This window comes from Lygodium microphyllum, chromosome 16 (assembly GCF_053477565.2).
Source record: "Lygodium microphyllum isolate KBCC chromosome 16, Lygodium_microphyllum_v1.1.10, whole genome shotgun sequence".
In the NCBI taxonomy this organism is placed as follows: Eukaryota; Viridiplantae; Streptophyta; class Polypodiopsida; order Schizaeales; family Lygodiaceae; genus Lygodium; species Lygodium microphyllum.
Window position 1 is genome coordinate 58512439 of NC_141150.1, and position 19615 is coordinate 58532053.

A 19615-nucleotide genomic window follows, 5' to 3' on the forward strand; every position below is an offset into this window, starting at 1 on the left:
CTACAACTCATAACCTCTATCTTGATTCCAGAGATATGAGTTCGAGGTTTAGTATTCACTGTATAGTGTGTTTGCTGCATGAGCATTGTATATTCAATATTCATTCACTTCATTATTCATTGTGTTCACTATCTCTGAGTTACCCTAATCCTAACCCTAACTATCTTCTGTGTTTTATCAGTTTGTCCTTTGTTATACGATTGGTTTTGTGTTTTCTGCGTTTAGAGCATTTCTTCACACCCTGCCCTTCCAGAATCAATTGTATATCACCCTTACCCTATATAGGGACCAAAGAACTATCACCTATTAGAATATGCCAATGCATCAAACACATACGGGCAATACCATATGGAGAAGGAGTTGTATGGCAAGAAGCACCACTATCCACAATCGACTCAAGGGATTGTGGAGCCATCAACGCTGCATTAGACGGATCCTATGAAGAAGGCTCAATAATCTCCAAATGTAGAAATGATGCTAATGAAAAACCAACCACTACTCTTAAGTCCTTTCTAATATATTTTTCCTACTTCTTAGTGTCCTTTTTCTTATCAAGACAATCTTTCTTCCAATGATTTTTATTACCACAGATGTCATGAGAACATGTACTTTAAGGGGAAGGATTGTCATGAGGACATATATTTTTGAAACCTCACTTAACATGTGGATTAATTTTTAATCACGTAGTTAAGTAAATGTTGCACATGTGAGGTGTAACTGAGATTAGAGTAAATTTACAAGCTCAAAATCCAAGAAAATCACGGGATGTCAAAGACAAAGGTTGCTATAAGTTATACCGCACAGATACTTAATGGTATCTTGTACTAGTTGTTGGTCGAGGTCATTCGTTTGACCATAAGTGTTAGTTGGTGACACTAGGAAAGTGACGCCAATCTAATGGTCAAAGATGGTGCAAAGACACTCCGGAATGGAAGTTACTAGCCAATTTAATTATTGGCCAATCGGATTATTTTTTAGGGCATCGAAATAATTATTAGATTAATTTTCAGTATTTAAAGGCTGAAAATTAATTTATTTAATTATAAATAATTGCTGGAAAAACCATTTGGGAAGGCTACCACTTGTTAAAAACACCCATACAAGACTAAAAAACATCTTTAGACGCTAGAGAGAGACATTTTAGTATATTCACCTTCTTGCAAGAGAGAGGGAGGAGATAGTGCCGGTCTGATTTGCAACCATTGGAAGACCTTCTGAGGCAACCAAGGGTAGGAGAAGACTAATCAACAACAGGTGACAGCATCTACAAGCTATTGAGACAGGACAGCAGTAGTAAATGACTGATTTTCTTCAATTCTATGCATCTACAAGCTGTTGAGACAGAGCAGCAGCAGTAAATAACAAATTTTTTTCAATTCCTTGCAAAGAAAGTTTGAATTTTCTCTCTTCAGCATTTTCTCTTATCTATCAACCTTTCTATAGCCTTGCTCCGAATATTACAGCATTGAGATCCCCAGAGACTAAGAAAATTCAGATTTTTTCACTGTAAACCCTAATCTGCAGCAAAAATTAGGGTTTACAAACAGCCTCAAGAAACGTGCTAGAAATTGAAAGCTCCAACAAGGCTGAAGCTATTTTTAGTCACATTCAAGTGGAGAGACCAGCAAATCAATGAATTTGGGGCATTTTCCATCTCCATCAAAGCGGATGAAGGCCAATTGACTGCCTAAATCAAGGAAAAAATCAAATTGAAGACTTGTTGGTCATTTTGGACAGCAAGGGGAGTTGAAATACCGAAAGAGATTGGGAGAATCCCAATGTACATCAACTTCTTATTCAATTAAGTTAAATAAATACCGAAAGGGGCACCAATTTTAGGGCCAATAGGGTGTCCATTGTCCAAGGTTGTAAGTTAATTTGCATTTCTCAATTTTGTAATAAATGTAATTGTTGTAACTAAGTTGTAATTAAGAAATTACCACCTATCCACGGAAGGAAAGCTAGTTTCAGATGTGCAATCGAACTCCTTGTCTTTCTTATTATTGTCATCCTTCTTCTACTTTTGCTTTCCCTTCTTTTGGGAGCCTAACCTGTCAAACCCTCAAATTTTTGGGAATTTGTACCCTTCAATTGTCCCTATTGGTCCAAATCCAAGACCATGGGAAACAGTTTCTTCTATTTAAGGATCTCTGTCCTCCCTGAAGCAATCAAAGCAAAGTAGAATGTACTGAACCTAGGGGTCAACTACAATGACAAAGTAATCGCCATATCCTTGAAGGAGATCGGCTTGCCAACATTCTAAACCTATATCTATAGTTATCAAAGCTTGTTCACATGCTTCCGTATGAAAGCACATTTGCTTGGATTCAAAGTCTACATTTGCACCTCCAAAGAAACCCTCTTCATGACAATCATCCTTTTATAGAGCTAATCTAGTTCAAGCCAAATCTTCCAATCATTGATAAGATAGTCAATATAAGCTATCACGGCTAGAGTGCATGAAAGAAATAACAAATAACAAATGCAGGAATTCAACTTGTCCCAGTGTACTTGTACCTTCATCAACTTTGCTTTCTCCAAAGAAGAAAGATCCTATGCTGATGAATGGTTGATAGCCTCCATCATGAGATCTGCCAAATCATAAGACTCCAAGATGGCAAGCATCATCACCCATCAAATGTGATAGTTCTCCCCATCTAGCTTTTGATCCTATGGAAGAATTGGTAAAACAAGGACCTTGTTGTCCATAATCGCTCAGAACTCTACATCAATTTCGAACAACATGATCCCTAAATAACCTGCACAAAACAAGGGTATGTTAGCAGATATGTTAGCTCATGTGTGAGTCTGTGCACGCAAAGGCTTCTTTTGTGCCATTTTATGGTCATTTGTAGCATTTATGACTGACCAACGAGCATTTTATGCTCCTCCTTTTTCAACCTATGTATTTAGGCTCCTCCTCACTCAAGATTACTCGTCTACCATCATACGTGTGGAGACTCCGTGGAGAGAAGAGCCACCGCCGGATCCCAACCAATGACTCACTGTTGTATGCGACTCTCTCGTGTTGGATATATGGATTTCATTTCCCGAACATACATCTGAGTTACCATCTGTATTGTGTTCTTTCTTTCCCTTTCTCTTTTGTCTTGTGTTTCAGCAGTTTATTACAGCATATGTTCACACTTCCATTGCTACTCCACTTATGACATGGTATTAGATTTAAGGTTCTATGCTATTTCTATTATGATTTGCTGATTTCAGGACTGATTACCTCCTTACTGATCAAACGACAGCTGCTGTCCACTATTCAACCTATCCTACATCCCCAACTGCCTACTTTTTTGCCCAGAAGGCTGCGTTTCCAGCTGGCAACCTTTTTCAGCCTGCAGGTGACATCATTGCTGCCCTAAATTTCTCCTCAATCTAAGTTTTTACATCTTTTGTATTTTATTGCAGCAATTTCAGCATTTAATGCCTACTCCTGCTGGGCGACAGCATTTTCTGACATCTGCCATTGTCTGTTTGCTGTTTTCCATTTTCTGCAGTTGATTTTGTGTGATCAGCCTGTGAATACTGCATGTGAACTCATTTTTTTGCAGTCTATACTTGTAGTTTGGCTGTGTTCCCTCTCCAAATACCTTCTTTTCTCTTCTTATCTTCTTATCCTTTACAAATGGCTCCTCCTTGCACATCCACTGATGATAAGTTACATGGACCTAAATATCTCACATGGAGTGCTATGATGAAAGCTTGGTTTATCCATAAGCGGTTATGGTATGTGGTTTGCAAAGCTATTGCATGTCCGCAATGACCTTCTCATGTTCCAGCTGATTTTGATGAAGACAACCATAAGGAAGTGGATCTTACATGGGATTTGGATGATGCACGTGCTTACTCAAACTTGCTTCAGTGTATTTCCAAAGAAGTCTTACCAATGGTTACCTCCTACAATACATCTTCTAAAATATGGACGAAGTTGCAACTGATGCATAGCACCTTCCATCATGAGGGCAATCACTCTTTATCGATAGCTCCAACACATTACGTTTGAGGGCAAAGATGCAATCCAGTCTTTTCTACTTCATGTGACCTAGATCCAAGACCAGCTTCGGCGAATGCAATCTACCCTTCCAAGGCTCATCTTATCGGACTCGTGCTCTCCAAACTTCCTTCGGTGTTCGATGGAGTGGTGAATGCTTTGAGGGCGCAGACATCATCAACTCCTATCAATTTTACACATATAACCTCAATGTTGCTTGAGCATGAGGCATCATTGCGGTTATAGGGGAGGCTTTCCTCAGGTTCTAGTGAGGCTTTTGCAACTTCATAGAGGAGTTCGAAGAAGAAGTCGAAGACCCAATGTTACCATTGTGGAAAGAAATGTCATTTACGGAAGGACTGCAAAGAGTTAGTGGCTTCCAAGAACAAGGAGAAGAAGACGATGCGTGATGTGGACTCCTCCAATGAGTGATCATCTACCTCAGACTCTGATCCTCCGGCCAAGGAGAAGTCCAAGGCGCGGAAAGGATCAGCTTCTTCGGATCGTGGGAAGGGATTAATGACCCCTTCCTCAGCTACTTTCTAGTGGTGGTGATAATGGCAATCCTCATGCCTCTAGTGCCAGAAAGGGAGTGTGAGAGGGTGGTGAGATGGGGCAATCGCACCTCATTTATACAACTATATAGATGCACACGATCCAACAAGGGACATCCTTGATGCATTGACCAAAGTCTGGCAAGTTCAAATCCTGGAGCAGGATTGCCATCCAGGTTCATGATGGGCTCTAACAAAGCACGGGATTGGTTCCTGGTCATGAGCTGACATAAGGGGACTGGGACAAACATAGAGATATGCTATGATCTTCTCTATTTTCAAGAGTTGGTACATTCGACATCGACATCACGTTCTCTCCGAGGCACCTTGGTGGTGGCTTGATAACCCACTCCTTGGGTATCCATGGTTCTACTTGGTGGTTCTATGTTGTATGATTTATGATTCATTCTCATTGTACCATTGTATGTATTAGATCACCCATGATCTGAGAGAGGGTGTTAAGCAGATATATCAGCTCATGCATGAATCTGTGCATGCAGAGACTTGGCACATTATTTAGGATATTTAGGCATTTTTTATTTGTGCCATTTTATGGTCATTCGTAGCATTTATGATTGACTGACCAGCATTTTATGCTCCTTTTTCAACCTATATATTCAAGCTTCTCCTCACTCAGTCAATCATTTGCCATCACACGTGCGGAGACTCCATGGAGAGAGAAGCCAATGCCGGTGCCCACACAGCCAATGACTCACTGTTGTATGTGCGACTGTCTCGTGTTGGATATATGGATTCCATTTCCCGAGTTCTCATCTATATTGTGCTCTTCAATGTTCTTTCTTTCCCTTTCTCTTTTGTCTTGTGTTTCAACAGTTTATTACAGCATATGTTCACCCTTCCATTGCTGCTCCACTTCTGAAAGGGTGGTTCCCCTCTAACTCCGAAAAGGCAACCTACTAGGGCTACTTCTACTCCTCCTTCACAAACCTTAAGTGTTGAAGGTGATTAAAAAACAAAAGCCACTATAAACGGTTGAAAACGCAACCTTTTCTCCTTTTTTACAGTAAAACTCGGAAAGAAAACAGCAAGCTTCCTAACTTTCCCGTGCATCTCTGATTGCTTCAACCTTTGTCGATGGGCAACTCTCCCATTCACCATCGAACACTGGAAAAGCAGCTTTAGTGTCACACTGAAATCTCCTCTTCAAGTCTACCCACGATCAATCAATCCAACTCCACTTGGATACCATGTCAAAGTGCAGTGAATGTGGAAGCATATAATCACACTAAAAAGTAAAGACATGAACACGAAGAAAGAGAGAGAGAAGAATACTAAAGACTGCAAAGTATGAATATTGAAGACTGAAGAAGAATCTGTACAACAGGCTATCGGAGTATCACTAGTCGAAGCACTCTCTTGCACTTGTAGAAATCCCAATATGTGATCCCCGAGCAAACTAGTTGTAAGTAGCCTAAAATAATAAAATAAAATGCAGCTAGTTGATCAGGCTGAAATTGGTCAACTGCAACAAACTGATTGAAAAAATAATACAATAATCAAGAAATGTTGCAATCGCTGCCTGGCAGCCATGGGGCACCTATCCCCCTTGCCATGCCTACCCAAACTGCTATAATAAATGCTAGTGACTGTGAAGATATGCTAGGGTTTGCACTAAGAAAACACAACATGTACGACCAAGACTAAAGCACAAAGACTCAGTCAAAGACATTCAAAACTCAAACCCTAAACGCAAAACGCAAAATGCAAAACTCAAACACAAAGAGAAGAAACTCTAAAGTGAATGAATGCTGTAAATGAATGTAAGACTATACAGATACCCAAGGGCAGAGCAATGCAGTATCAGATAATGACGTCCACCTGAAACGGATCCCAAGTGTTGTGACCACCAATTGGAGTGCAGAAAACACCAAATGCTGATCACCAAAGTGTCAAGGAGCTGAGGCAACAAAAAGAGAGATGTTTGCTAATGTAGATGGCCTGTTGGACAACAAAAACACAGATACTACAGCAATCACCTGGTAGAAGAGATGGCAACAGCCTCTCACCTAGCACTAGATGCTAAAAACGCAGGCTGATCAAGTGCTATGATTATGCGGCAAATGGAGACCTCCAAACAACAAGACCATTGCTGAAAATAGGCCGCCTAGGGCTGGATAGTGATGGGCTACAGTCGGTGATGGTTGGATAGCAAATGGTAGTTGGTTGATAGCTGAAATCTGCACGATAGAGTGAGAAACCTGCACAAAAGGATCAGATTGAATGATGGGTAGCCTGTCTATTTATAGATGTTGACGGTAAGATGTTGCTACCTGACTCCCTTGCTCAATTATCGCTTGCCGTCCAAAGGCCTTGGGCTATGGTTAGTTGCAGTTGATGGTGCTCCTGGTGGCTGCCAAAGGGCCAAAACTGGCAGTGACCAGCTCCTATAGCCTTCTCCACAACTGAATCATCTCAGAATTGACTCTTTCTCCCACCCCTTTTCCTACAACCTCCCACCAGCTTTTCCTCACTTGTATGGGCAAGTTTGGCCAAATGGCAGCCTTCCAAATCTAATTTTCAGCATTATCCAACTTTATTAAATTAATTTTAAAATAGTAATTTTAAAGAGTAATTTAATAACTATTTATAGCTCAAAAAATAATCTAAGCGATCAACGATTAAAGTAGTTAGGCCAATTTATCATCCAAGTAATCTTGAGCACTCATTAGTCTTAGAACTGGTATTAATTAATCAATTAATGCCAATTGCCTAATGTCACCACAGTGACACTTATGGCTAATTGAATATTCTAGGCCAAATTCTAACAATAGATACTACCTTATACCTATCAAGTATAACTTTTTACAACTGTTGCCTTTAACACCAGCTGATATCTCAAGGTTCTAGGTCCCACATTGTGAAATAACTAATTTGCACATCACATGCAAGTCACATTTGCACATTTGATTAACTCTCTAATCAAATGCTAAATAAAGCATCCAAAATTCACATGTTGTCATGAGGACATGTATTTTTGAAATCTCACTTAACATGTGGATTAATTTTTAATCGCATTGTTAAGTAAATGTTGCACATGTGAAGTGTAACTGGGATCTCAGGACTCTAGGAAATCACGGGATGTCAAAGACAAAAGTTGCTATAAGTTATGTTGCACATATACTTGGTAGTATCTAGTACCAATTGTTGGCCTAGGTTATCCATTTGGCTATAAGTGTCAGTTGGTGACACTAGAGAAGTGGCATTTAATGATACCTAATGCCAATCTGATGGTCAAAGATGACGCAGAGACACGAGAGAATGAAAGTTGCCTAACCAATCAGATTATTTTTCAAGACACTGAAATAATTATTAGATTAATTTTCAATATTAAAATATTAAAATTTAATATTTAATTATGAAAAATGCTCGAAAAACCATTTGGGAAGGCTGTCACTTGTCAAAAATGCTCGTGCAAGACTGAAAAACGTCTTTAGAGGCTGGAGAGAGGCACTTTTATAAATTCAGCCTGCAAAAGAGAGGGAGGAGAGGCTACTGGTCTCATTTGCAACCATTGGAGGACATTCTGAGGCAACTAGGGGCAAAAGAAGGCCAATCAACAGCAGGTGACAGCATCTACAGGCTGTTGAGACAGGATAGCAGCAGTAAATGACTGATTTTCTTCAGTTCTTTGCATCTACATGCTGTTGTGGCAGGACAACAGCTGCATTTGATTGATTTTCAATCATTCTTCGCGACAAAACTCTGAATTCTCTCTCTCTACAGCTTTCTCTCTCATCTCCCAACCATTTCACGGCCTTGCTCCAACGATCTCAGCATTTGGACCCTTGGAGACTGAGAAATTACAAATTTCTCTGCTATAAACCCTAATTTACAGTAGAAATTTGGGTTCAGTAGCAACCTGGGGAAGCGTACCAAAAATTGGAAGCTCCAAGACTTGGATTTTTCAAGGCTGAAGGTGATTTTCAGCTAAATTTAGGTGGAGGACTTGCCAACCATTGAATTTGGGATATTTCCATCGTCCATGAAGCGGGTGAAGGCTAATTAAGTGTCTGGATCAAGGGATAAAATAGATTGAAGACTTGCCAGTCACTTTGGATACCAAGGGGAGTTTGGATTGCGAAGGGGATCGGGAGAATCCCATTGTAAATCAACTTCTTCTCCAATAAAGCCAAAGAAATATCGAAAGGGGCGCCAATTTTGGAGCCAATCAGGTATGCATTGTCCAAGATCAGTAAGTAAATTTGTATTTTCAGATTTGCATTAATTGTATGCTGCTGTAATTAAGTTGTAATCAGGGAACTACCACCAGTCCGCGGAAGGAAGGCTGGTTACACGTCCTCATGACAAGAACTCCCCCTTGAAATCCTTACAATCAATCTCAATTGCACTGCAATGAGCCAAAGCAAAACATATTGCATTGAAATTTCCTGAAAGGCATCATAGTCCAAACAACATTGGCCATTGTTGCTTAACCATGCTAATGCCAAACACTTGCTGAAAATTTCCAGCCAGCATAACTATAATATAAGACTATAGCAAGGTTCAAACTGAGCATAAAGCATGGCTGAATTATCAATGGTATTCATAAACATATTGCTATCCACAAAGCCGGTTGAATACCACTAATTAACAATATTCCATTGAAAACCAGCATCCAATGATCATACATTGATGCAAACTTACGCATATTAATGCAATTGTATAGTTTTAGAGCTACAATGAAAATCGTACCAAACTACAACGACTAGTACATTAATGCAATTGTATAGTTTTAGAGCTACAATGATCATACATTGATGCAAACTTACGCATATTAATGCAATTGTATAGTTTTAGAGCTACAATGAAAATCGTACCAAACTACAACGACTAGTACATTGAATAGTTACCTCATGGCAGACATACTATCAACACAGTACCTTGGATGCATGGTGAATACATCCAAGATCCGCTATATTTGAGAGTTTTCCATCACTAGAGGAGTGCAAGTGCTACCTCCCCCTTGAGCGTCAATCAATACTCTGGACCTTTACTCTGTTGAACCTAATTGAGCCTTATCTAAAGCCAGCTCTAACTGAAAAGCCTCCAGGTAAAATTACAATAATTGAGGATGGTCTACTAAGTCATCCTTTTCTACCCACTTAGCATCCATTAGTGAATCATTCTACAACTTCAATTATCTTCTGGAAACTTTACCTCTAATCTTTCTTTCTTTATGTGCCAAAATCTACTCGGATACCAATATCTCATCTAGCTCCTCAACCTCTGGCTGAATTTCAATAGATATATCCATATCACTATGAAAAGGCTTTAACAAGCTCACATGAAATGCATTGTGTATCTGCCAATGTGGAAGCAATTTCAGCCTACAAGCAACATCATTGATCCTCTCCAACACCTAAAGGGCCCATAATATCTTATACTCGGGGGATACAATCTCTCTATCTCTCATTTGTTTCAACCTTGCCTTTTCAAAACGCAGTAGCACAAAATTATCCTCTACAGACTACAAAGTATGTCTATGGCGATTAGCTACCTTCTTTTGCTTCTCTTGAGACCTCTGAAGAGCATACTTAACCTTTTCATAGGCTACATCCATGTATTCCACATAATGATTAGCCTCAAAGATCTTATCCTTTGTGTACAAAATAGGGAGCACTTTCTTGCCACCCTCCACGACTTCAAACAAAGCTTTAGCAATGGAACTATGCACTGTATTATTATATGCAAACTCTACCAAAGGCAAATACAGCCCCTACTATGACTTATGCTCAAAAACATAGCATCTCAAGAGATTAAGCACTACAGAATTCGCCTCTTCTGACCAATCATCTATTTGCACATGGAAGGACCAAGAAAATTTCAGCATAATACCCATGTTTTCAAGCAACCCCTACCAAAACAAACTAATCATCCAAGGAATCTCAATCACTAATAATCGACTCTAATATATCATGATATTTAAACACATGTTGCAAAAATAAGTATGCCATATGATCAGTCTTTTAACTTCTTCCTCATTGGAATGAAATGGACTCGCTTACTGAACTTGCAAATAATGATCCATTTTCCATTGATTTTCATAGGTATCCCACAAAGCTCAAAGATAAAGCCCATGGTAATGCTCTATCAAGGCCTATCAGGAATAGGCAAGAGCTGCAAGAAACTTGGCATCTTTTGCCTATCCTATTCCACTTTTTGACATACAATGCATGTCCTAATAAACTACTCATTACTGTGTCTCAAAGAAGACTAATAAAAGAAATGTGTTAGATATGATCAATGCCCCACCCTCATTAGGTGCTACCAATGATCCGTGGTGCTCAAAGTTGTAAGGCCCCCATTATGAGGAGAAGCCAAATGTGAGCCCGGACATTGGTTGAGTCCTGACTTGTATATCAGATGAGGTCTATGTGACCGGATGGCAAAAAAGGTGACTGTTGTGGGTCTAATCTTTGGATTAGACGGAGTGGTTAAGCTGGTAGCAACTCGAGGCGCATTGCATCGAGTTGCGGTATAAGGGAGTTAAAAGGGGCCCCTATTGTGGGGTCCGGGGGCCGCGGAAGCGGCCCCTGGCTGGGGGGTCCCAGGGGGGCCAGTGGCCCCCCTGGCGGGGGTCCGGGGGCAACGCCGCCGGCCTGATGGTAAAGGGAATATTCCCTATATTCCTTGGCCGACTAGTAGAGGCTCATATGGTAGGTCGGTCAGCAGGCCGACCTAACGACCTTCACGGGCTATAAAAGCTAAACCCCTTCGCAGCCATCATTCACTCATCTTTCACCCAGTCAGAGTTGTTGTTCCAGCTAGCCTTAAGCTCTTCACCTATCTTCTGTCTAGATCGCCATCTAAGCTTCACACAGTGGAAGCGCACGGGTGGACAGAGCCATCTTTGTATCAGTTGTTTGGAGTTAAAGAATTTACTGATTCTCCTCTTATCTGTTGTGTACTCTCTATCTCTTTCTCAGATTCTGTTCGCTGCGCTGTGTAATATTTTACAATGTCCACTGCGTAAAATGTAGCATCGATACCTTTATGCCTTGAATAAGGAGCGTGGCTCTCAATGATCACCTTAGGCCCCCACTACTTTGTGACACATAGCCACCTGTGCATCATTAGAACACTATTTCTAAGCACAAAGTGCTTATGCCTTTGGCCATTGCAAAGCTGATCATATGCATTTGCAAAATCCGAATCAATAGCATACTGATCTTTCATGGTGTCCAACTCAATGTGATATACCATAGTGACAGTCGAAATCTAAAGCTTATGTGCCAATGAATCAACCACCACATTCTTTTTCCCATCTAAATGCACAATTTGAAAGTGAAACATAGAGAAGAAGTTGGTCCATCTCATGTGCTTCTCAAACAACTTAGTAGAAGTCAAAAAGTAGCGCAATGTCTAAGGGTCCATCTACATTATAAAATCAGCCCCTAAGGGATAGTATTTCCATATCGAGAGTACATGAATTACAACAAGCAACTCTTCCAATAAATCTACGAATTCCTCTTTGCACCATGGAGAATATGACTCTCATATACCACAACTTGACCATCCTGCATTAAAACAACCCCTATGTTGTTCCCACATGCATCACACTGAATAACAAAGGACTTTGTTAGATCAAGCAACACAAGTATAGAATTTGAAGTCATCTTTTCTTTTGACTTTTTAAATATTGAAATCCGAATACATCCAAGGTATGGGCCTTGCTCTTATGTTAAATAATGATCACTTTAACATGAGTCAATCACTACATGCATAAGATGGCACCAAGGAATACCAAGCAAGATATCACAACTCTCAAGCAATGCAAAATCCATCAAGGGCATTTTCATGGAATATGGAGATGAGTAAGAGATGGGTTATAGAGTTTGGCTTTCTCACGGCACGAAGATAGTACACAGCCGAGATGTAGTATTTAATGAGGCAAATTTGTTGAAATATGCTACACATGGTAACCTTGACAAAAATAAGATCAAATTTCAGTATGAACACAGAATTTTATGTCAATTGGTCAAATCGTAGAGCAAGGATTACAAGGGGTCAAATTTAATGAAAATGGCTATTTTGTTGAAGACTTTATTAATAAGTGTAGGTTGATTGTAAAAGGAAATAGAGTTGGCTACATCTGACAAAGTGTTTGACACATGTTTTACATGTGCCATCCGTTACAAAAAATTTGGTATTTGTTGGTCAAATGGTAAAGCGAGGATTGTAGGTTAAATTTCATACAAATAATTATTTTATTGAAGACTTTCATCATAAGTGCAAGTCGATTGTAAAAGGAAGTAGAGTTGGAGGCATGTTTCTAATGCCTAGACAAGCTACCATATCCGTGGAGATAAAAGTTGGCTCATGCCCCATTAACAAAGAATATTAATGCATGCTGATCTCTAATTTTGCCCCATGCTCTACATAACTCAATAGCATCATCATTAGGCTAATCATTAACAATATCAAGCACCAAATCAATGAACGTTTTGGGCTTCTTTCCCTTGAGATCTCCCTAATTTTTTGATTTTCCAGCTTGCTACCTATTAGAACATTCCTTAGCCATGTGACCCTCCTATTAATAAGAGAAGCATTTATTTGCAATTCTTGATTTCTTACATTGTACCACTATTTTCCAGCCCTTTCCTTCCTATTTTGGCTTCTTTTCAACCTGATTTTCAAATCTATCATTTTTCTCAACCCAAAGAAGTTTTTCCATCTGTGATTTGGAAACACAAATTGTTACATTAATAAGGTAAATTATGGGAAACGAGCGCGAGGGATGACCGTCCGGGGGCCTTGGGCACCCAAACGGCTAGGGGAGCCTAGAAAGTTAGAGAGTCCGAGAATAGTAGGACTCACCTGAAGTGGACGGCTGGCAGAGGAAACGAGAAGGGAGGTGCCAGCAACTATCTAGGAGAGGTTGGGAGGAGAAACCAAGGTCTCGTGCCACTGTTTTCAAGATCGTCAGGCGTTTTCACTGAGTGATTTGGCTCTTCGTCAGTCTGGTTCCACGTTTCAAGAGTTTTAATTGGGGAATAGACCAAAATGTAAGTTTTCAAAAACTTAAAGTAGCTATTGCTACAGCTCCAATACTATTAATTGTGGATCCCAATAAACCATTTGTGGTTGAAGCTGATGCTAGTGATAAAGCGATAGGCGCAGTCTTATTACAAGAAGGTCGACCAGTTGCTTTTGAAAGCAAGAAATTAGACCATGCAAAACAGAATTATTCTGTTTATGAGAGGGAGTTGTATGCAATAGTACATGCAATGAAGAAATGGAGACACTATCTGTACAGTGCCAAACTTTTGATCCTGTCGGATCATGAAAGCATTAAGTGGCTTAATGACCAACCGGATCTATAAGGGCGTAAAGCCAGATGGACCGAACTCCTCCAAGAGTTCGACTATGAGATAAGGTATAGAAAAGGAAAGTATAATATAGTGGCTGATGCACTCAGCAAAATGCCCATCATAAATGAATTGAGTTTTATTCAGTTCACTTCTAATTTACTTGAATCCTTAAAAGGGAAATGCCAGGTTGATCTAGCATATTCCAACATATGGAAAGCAATAGAAAATGGGGATCCAAATGGATGTTCAACAAAGAAATGGAGCATCAGGGGTTGCTCAAATGGGATTCAAGTGGAAGAATTTTACCATTGATAATGGTGGACATCCACAAGTTAATAAGACTTATAGTCTTATTAAAAGGCAGTTCTATTGGCCTGGAATGAATAAGGACGTCCTTGACTATGTGGTCAAATGTAATAAATGCCAAGTTAATAAAGCTAAAAGATTGAAAATGGGAGGACTTCTCCACCCATTAGAGATTCATTCGGGAAAATGGGAGAGTATCTCCATGGACTTTATTGTTGCATTACCCAGAACACAGAGGGGGCACGACTCTGTGTGGGTGATTGTGGATAGGTTAACCAAAATGGCTAGATTTATTCCAACTTCAACTGATGTTAAAACACCAGAATTGGCTAGATTGTTTGTAGAGAACATATACCGATTGTATGGCCTTCCAGCAAATATAGTTTCTGATCGGGATAGAAAATTTGATAGCCAATTTTGGCGTGCGGTATTTAGGAAGTTGGATACTAAAATTAGCATAAGTACGGCGGACCACCCGCAAACTGATGGGCAAACTGAAAGGGCTAACCAAATCCTTGAAGATATGCTCAAGGCATATGTAAGTAAAAGGCAAACTAATTGGGAAGAGTATCTACCGATAGCAGAGTTTGCATATAATAGTGCCAAGCACTCTTCCACTGGATATAGTCCATTTATGTTAATGTATAGGTTTCAACCCAGAGCTCCTCATGCAATGGGACTGCATAAGGAAAAGGTTCAGGCAGCCAAGGATTTTTTGAAGGATATGAATAGTATGTTAAAATTTACTCAAGAAAATATTAAGAACGCTCAAAATCGAGCTAGAGCTTATGCAGATCCTCACCGAAGAGACATCTCCTTTGAAGAAGGAGAATTGGTCTATCTTAAGGTGCCTAAACAAACTAAAACCATGAAAACGGGACGATGTCCAAAGCTTTCACCCAGGTATTGTGGTCCTTTCACAATACTTAAAAAGGTGGGAGAACAAGCTTACAAGCTCCAACTACCTGCTAGTAGTAAAATACATCCAGTTTTTCATGTAAATAAGCTAAGGAAGAAGCTGGGTGATTTGGATAATCTAATCTTAAATGATAAACTTGAGGAGCTATTAGATGACCAATCTAATCAACATGAACCAGAAAGAATATTAAATGTTTGTAACAGACGAACAAGGAATATTATTTATCAAGAATGTTTGGTTAAGTGGAAAGATTATTCAGAAGAAAGCTCAACATGGGAGCGAGTAAGTACCCTAAGGAAAAGGTTTCCCAATTTACAGTTGGACCTTCCAAGTATCGTTTTCGAGGACGAAACCGATTCTTAAGGGGAAGGAAATGTTACATTAATAAGGTAAATTATGGGAAACAGGCGCGAGGGATGACCGTCCGGGGGCCTTGGACACCCGAACGGGGTCTAGGGGAGCCTAGAGAGTTAGAGAGTCCGAGAATAGTAGGACTAACCTGAAGTGAACGACTGGCAGAGGAAACGAGAAAGGAGGTGCCAGCAACTATCTAGGCAAGGTTGGGAGGAGAAACGAAGGTCTCGTGCCACTGTTTTCAAGATCATCAAACGTTTTCACTAAGTGATTCGGCTCTTCGTCAGTCTGGTTCCACGTTTCACAAATGACTAGTTGTTTCCATGAGTTGAAACATGCTAGATATGATGGATTTAAAGTAAAAATTTCTTATTCCTTTAGGCAACCCATATACATACTTTTTTGCTTGATCATGAAGAGACACTGGATGATAAAAAGTTACTAGCAACAAGGCATCCCAAAACTTCTTATTATACTGTGCCAAATTCTTGCATTGTAGTGCACCAAGCTTATTTCAAATATTATCGTATCCACCTCAATTGTACTAACAGAAAACATTTACAAAAAGTTGGTTTTGCAAGCCAAGAGTTGTAGCGTTGCATAGCTGCGTTACACCTCTTCCTCTATAGCAACGCTTGCCAATCTAGTCCCATCCACACACAGGCTTTCCTCCTCCTCGAAAGACCAACCACTATTCTGCTCGACGCTGGCAACTATTCCCCCCTCTCCTGTCATTGTCCCTATAAGAATCCAATTCTCCACGGTATACTCTTATTTTGCATCAAATCATTTTTCATCCAAAGGCCCACCTCAATTCCCTCTCCCTTTGCATTCCTCTTGCCATTAAGCAAACCGTCCAAGGCAATCATACACATGGATCAATCCCTCGATATGTACCAAATGCTCGCATTCCTAAACACATTTGAAGCCAAGGACACCTCCGCACCTTTCACATTCTTGCTTTGCATATATTGATGCTTGTTTGTCTTGTTCCCAACAGTTACAAGAGTTGTGCATCAATCAACAGCATATTTTCGAAACTAGTGGGTCTTCCCAAAACAACACATATTTTGGCTTGAGGTTCAACAATCTGTTTGGATCCATGAATTGGATGCACACAACCAACTCTTTTGCAAGCGATTTAGATTTGATTATGCCTCCTTCCAAATGCTTCTACAACTCCTGCAGCTTCACTGGCCAAGACAAGGCGAAGGAGATTATATTCGCACACCAATCAAACCAGAGCATACCCTCTACTGTGCACTTCTTCGGCTTGCGTACAACAACTCCACACATCATATTATTGATACCTTTGGCATGGATGAATCCACAGTGCACAAATATTGTCACATTGTGGTCGATATTCTTGCCACAAAGCTTCGGGCAAGCATCACCTCCATTCCATCTAGGGCACAATTGCGGAGAATCATTGCAAACTTCCAGACACTCACATTGCTACCCAACATTTGTGGTGCTATTGATGGCTCACACATCAAACTTGCCAAGAAGCCTAACATAGAGGACATACCGGCACAATATTGGTGCAGACATCATTTCCATTCTATTCTTTTACGGGCCATTTGTGATGCGCAGAAGCGCATATGGGATGTTTGTGTATTGGCTCCTAGTGGTACCAACGACGCGGCGCATTGGAAAGCATCAACTATTTGCAAGTGTTTCAAAAACAATGAAGTCTTGCAAGAGCCAACCATGCTACTTCATGGTGTTCTCATGCGCCCTTACCTCTTGGCTGATTCTAGGTATGGAGCATGTATACACCTCATCAATCCCTTTAGGGAGAGACACCCTCCAGCCGTTGGTGGAGATTGGAAACAATTCAATCACCACTTGTCAAAGGGATGAGTGCGAATTGAACATGTATTTGGAATGCTTAATTGTGTCCCCAAGTACATTGTTGCTTATTGCATTCTTCACAATCTTCTTATAAACGACATGCGAGATGAGCATCAAGAGGATGACTTCGATCCTCATTTGAAAGATGGCGGTTTTGTGTGCAATGTCGCAAGGTCTGAGCGTGCTCAAGGTCAAGCCTTGCGGCAAGCTATGTACCAAGAGTGGACCTAGTGCATGCAAATATCTTGAATCCTGGCATGGCCTTACAATACAACAATTTTAACATCCTCGCATTTATTGTTCCAACCTACATTTTGAAGCAGTTGTTGCTATTGCATTCTTTCTTTATGCAATAGTAGAAGTGCAACTACTTTCATTTTTTTTTCTCATGGTGCAACTTGATTGTCGTAATTCCATAACTGGCTTTGCTTATGATCATCTCTACATTCATTCAGGATCGATACAACAAACACTCAAGGTAATGAATAATGATACTAGCAATCACGTACAGTTAGCAAACGTTTAATCAATTCAACATCTACAAATACCATCTTTCAATTCAGTAAGGCACAATGAAGTGATAAAGACTAAGTCTGAGAAACACAAATAGGTTGCACAACAGGTGTGCTTATTTCCACCCTAAGGTGTGTCCTCTATCTACTTATGTTGATCACTTGATGTGGATGGATGACGAGGAGCCATGAATTCTGCCATCCTAAGCTACATCTCCAACCTTTTCTCCTCCAATTCAATTCGTCGAAACGAAGCTTGCTCCAAAGCCAATGCCAAAGCACCAACAAAACACTCCATGGAAATTCCCAAACCATCCAACGCCAGTGCCATCTTCCGCTACTTTGTCTTTTGGCCCCTTACCATGTGTGTGACAATTGGCCCCAAAACTGGCTCATTGTTGTTGTTGTCTGCCATTGGTGTGTCATGGTCCTCATCAACGCCCTCAACTGGAGGGGAAGGCACAGTAGCATCTTCATCTCCTTGTACATTGTCCTCATCCACAGTAAGAGAAACCACTTCAAGAGGGATGTAGTCTTGGCCCGAGAAGCCATCATTCAAACCTCTCACCTTCGGCGTGCCTCCAAGAAGTTCTTCCATCCTGTTGAAGAACTCCCACCTGGAAGGCTCCGCTCTCGACTGTGTCTCTTTTTGCTTTTCTTTCATAAATGTTTTCTTTAGGTTTTCCCACTTGTATTTGCATTGACTATCTGAGAATTCTGCGTCACACCTACCATGCGAACATCACACATACTCTAGTAGGGTCCATTATGATGTAAGAAAAACAACAATACAAGAAGAAGATATGGAAATGCACCTCGAATTGAGGTCTCGTGCAAGGTCTACCCAGTGTTTAGCCTTGAAGTTACCCCTATTAAGGGAAAACCACTTGTTCTCGTCAGATCAAACAGCACCTCCACAAGGGTTGTGTTCAAATTCCTTTGATTTTTCTCCTTCGAGCAATACTTGCCTTAGTTGTTGCCACTTGCGTTGCACCATCTATGGGAACAGGAGGGGTCGCTTCCACAGCACTATTAGTGGGAGCTTGTAACGCCATGGATTGCATGGGGCTTGATGGTAAGGGTGAGAGTGCGCTTTGGGCGATGGAGGGGCTTGCACCACCCATGAGATGCACCGAAGAAGGGGAAGAAGGAGGCTGCTCTAATAGTGCCTCATGCATCAGGGTCTAGAAGGTCGAACCAAATTGCAACACTCCGCTAGAGGATGCCTAGGTGCTCTCCGCAATATCATTGCCAAAGCATGAGCTAGACAATTGGGTCCCATTCCTTATCATACCATTTGACATGCTTGCACCAAGGAGCAGTCTAGACGTCATAGGAAGTGGGGGGTGAAACGGAACAAAGGCATGGGGACAAAAGAAAGGGTTTTGTCCTTCCATTTCTGAGCAATCCTACAAGAAGAGCCGAAGCAAATAAAGTCATCGTTTCAATGATGATGCAACAGATCAAGCTCTTTGCTTTGCATGAAGATAGTTAGCACAACTCCACAGAGGTGCACCACAATTTCAGCGAGATGCTGCTGCCACAAAAATCTGCAGAAGAGGAAAGCGATGAGCAATCCAAGACCCACAGATATAGTTCACACATGAGGCATGATGTAGAAGATGTCAATACATCAACCCATCATCATCTCTCTCTACATATAGCAACCATCCCCACCCTCGCGATTCTCACTTGTTCTCCTACCTGCATCATCAGCTTACTGCATAGTACCAACCCACACACACACACTCTCTCTCTCTCTCTCTCTCTCTCTCTCTCTC

The 19615-nt window shown here is 40.7% G+C and overlaps 2 protein-coding genes across 7 annotated transcripts in view; both read right to left on the bottom strand.

Annotated features, from left to right (window-relative positions):
* Positions 1-19615, bottom strand: part of LOC148022877 (transferases, transferring acyl groups) — a 169687-nt gene that overhangs the window by 149266 nt on the left and 806 nt on the right. The window lies entirely within an intron of this gene.
* Positions 11158-18889, bottom strand: LOC148022878 (trihelix transcription factor ASIL2-like). The gene is made up of 3 exons (XM_087695269.1): positions 18803-18889; positions 18650-18720; positions 11158-18562 (listed from the first exon to the last, which is right to left on the bottom strand). The coding sequence occupies exons 1-3, from the start codon at positions 18887-18889 to the stop codon at positions 18172-18174; spliced, it is 549 nt and encodes a 182-aa protein (XP_087551395.1). The 3' UTR covers positions 11158-18171.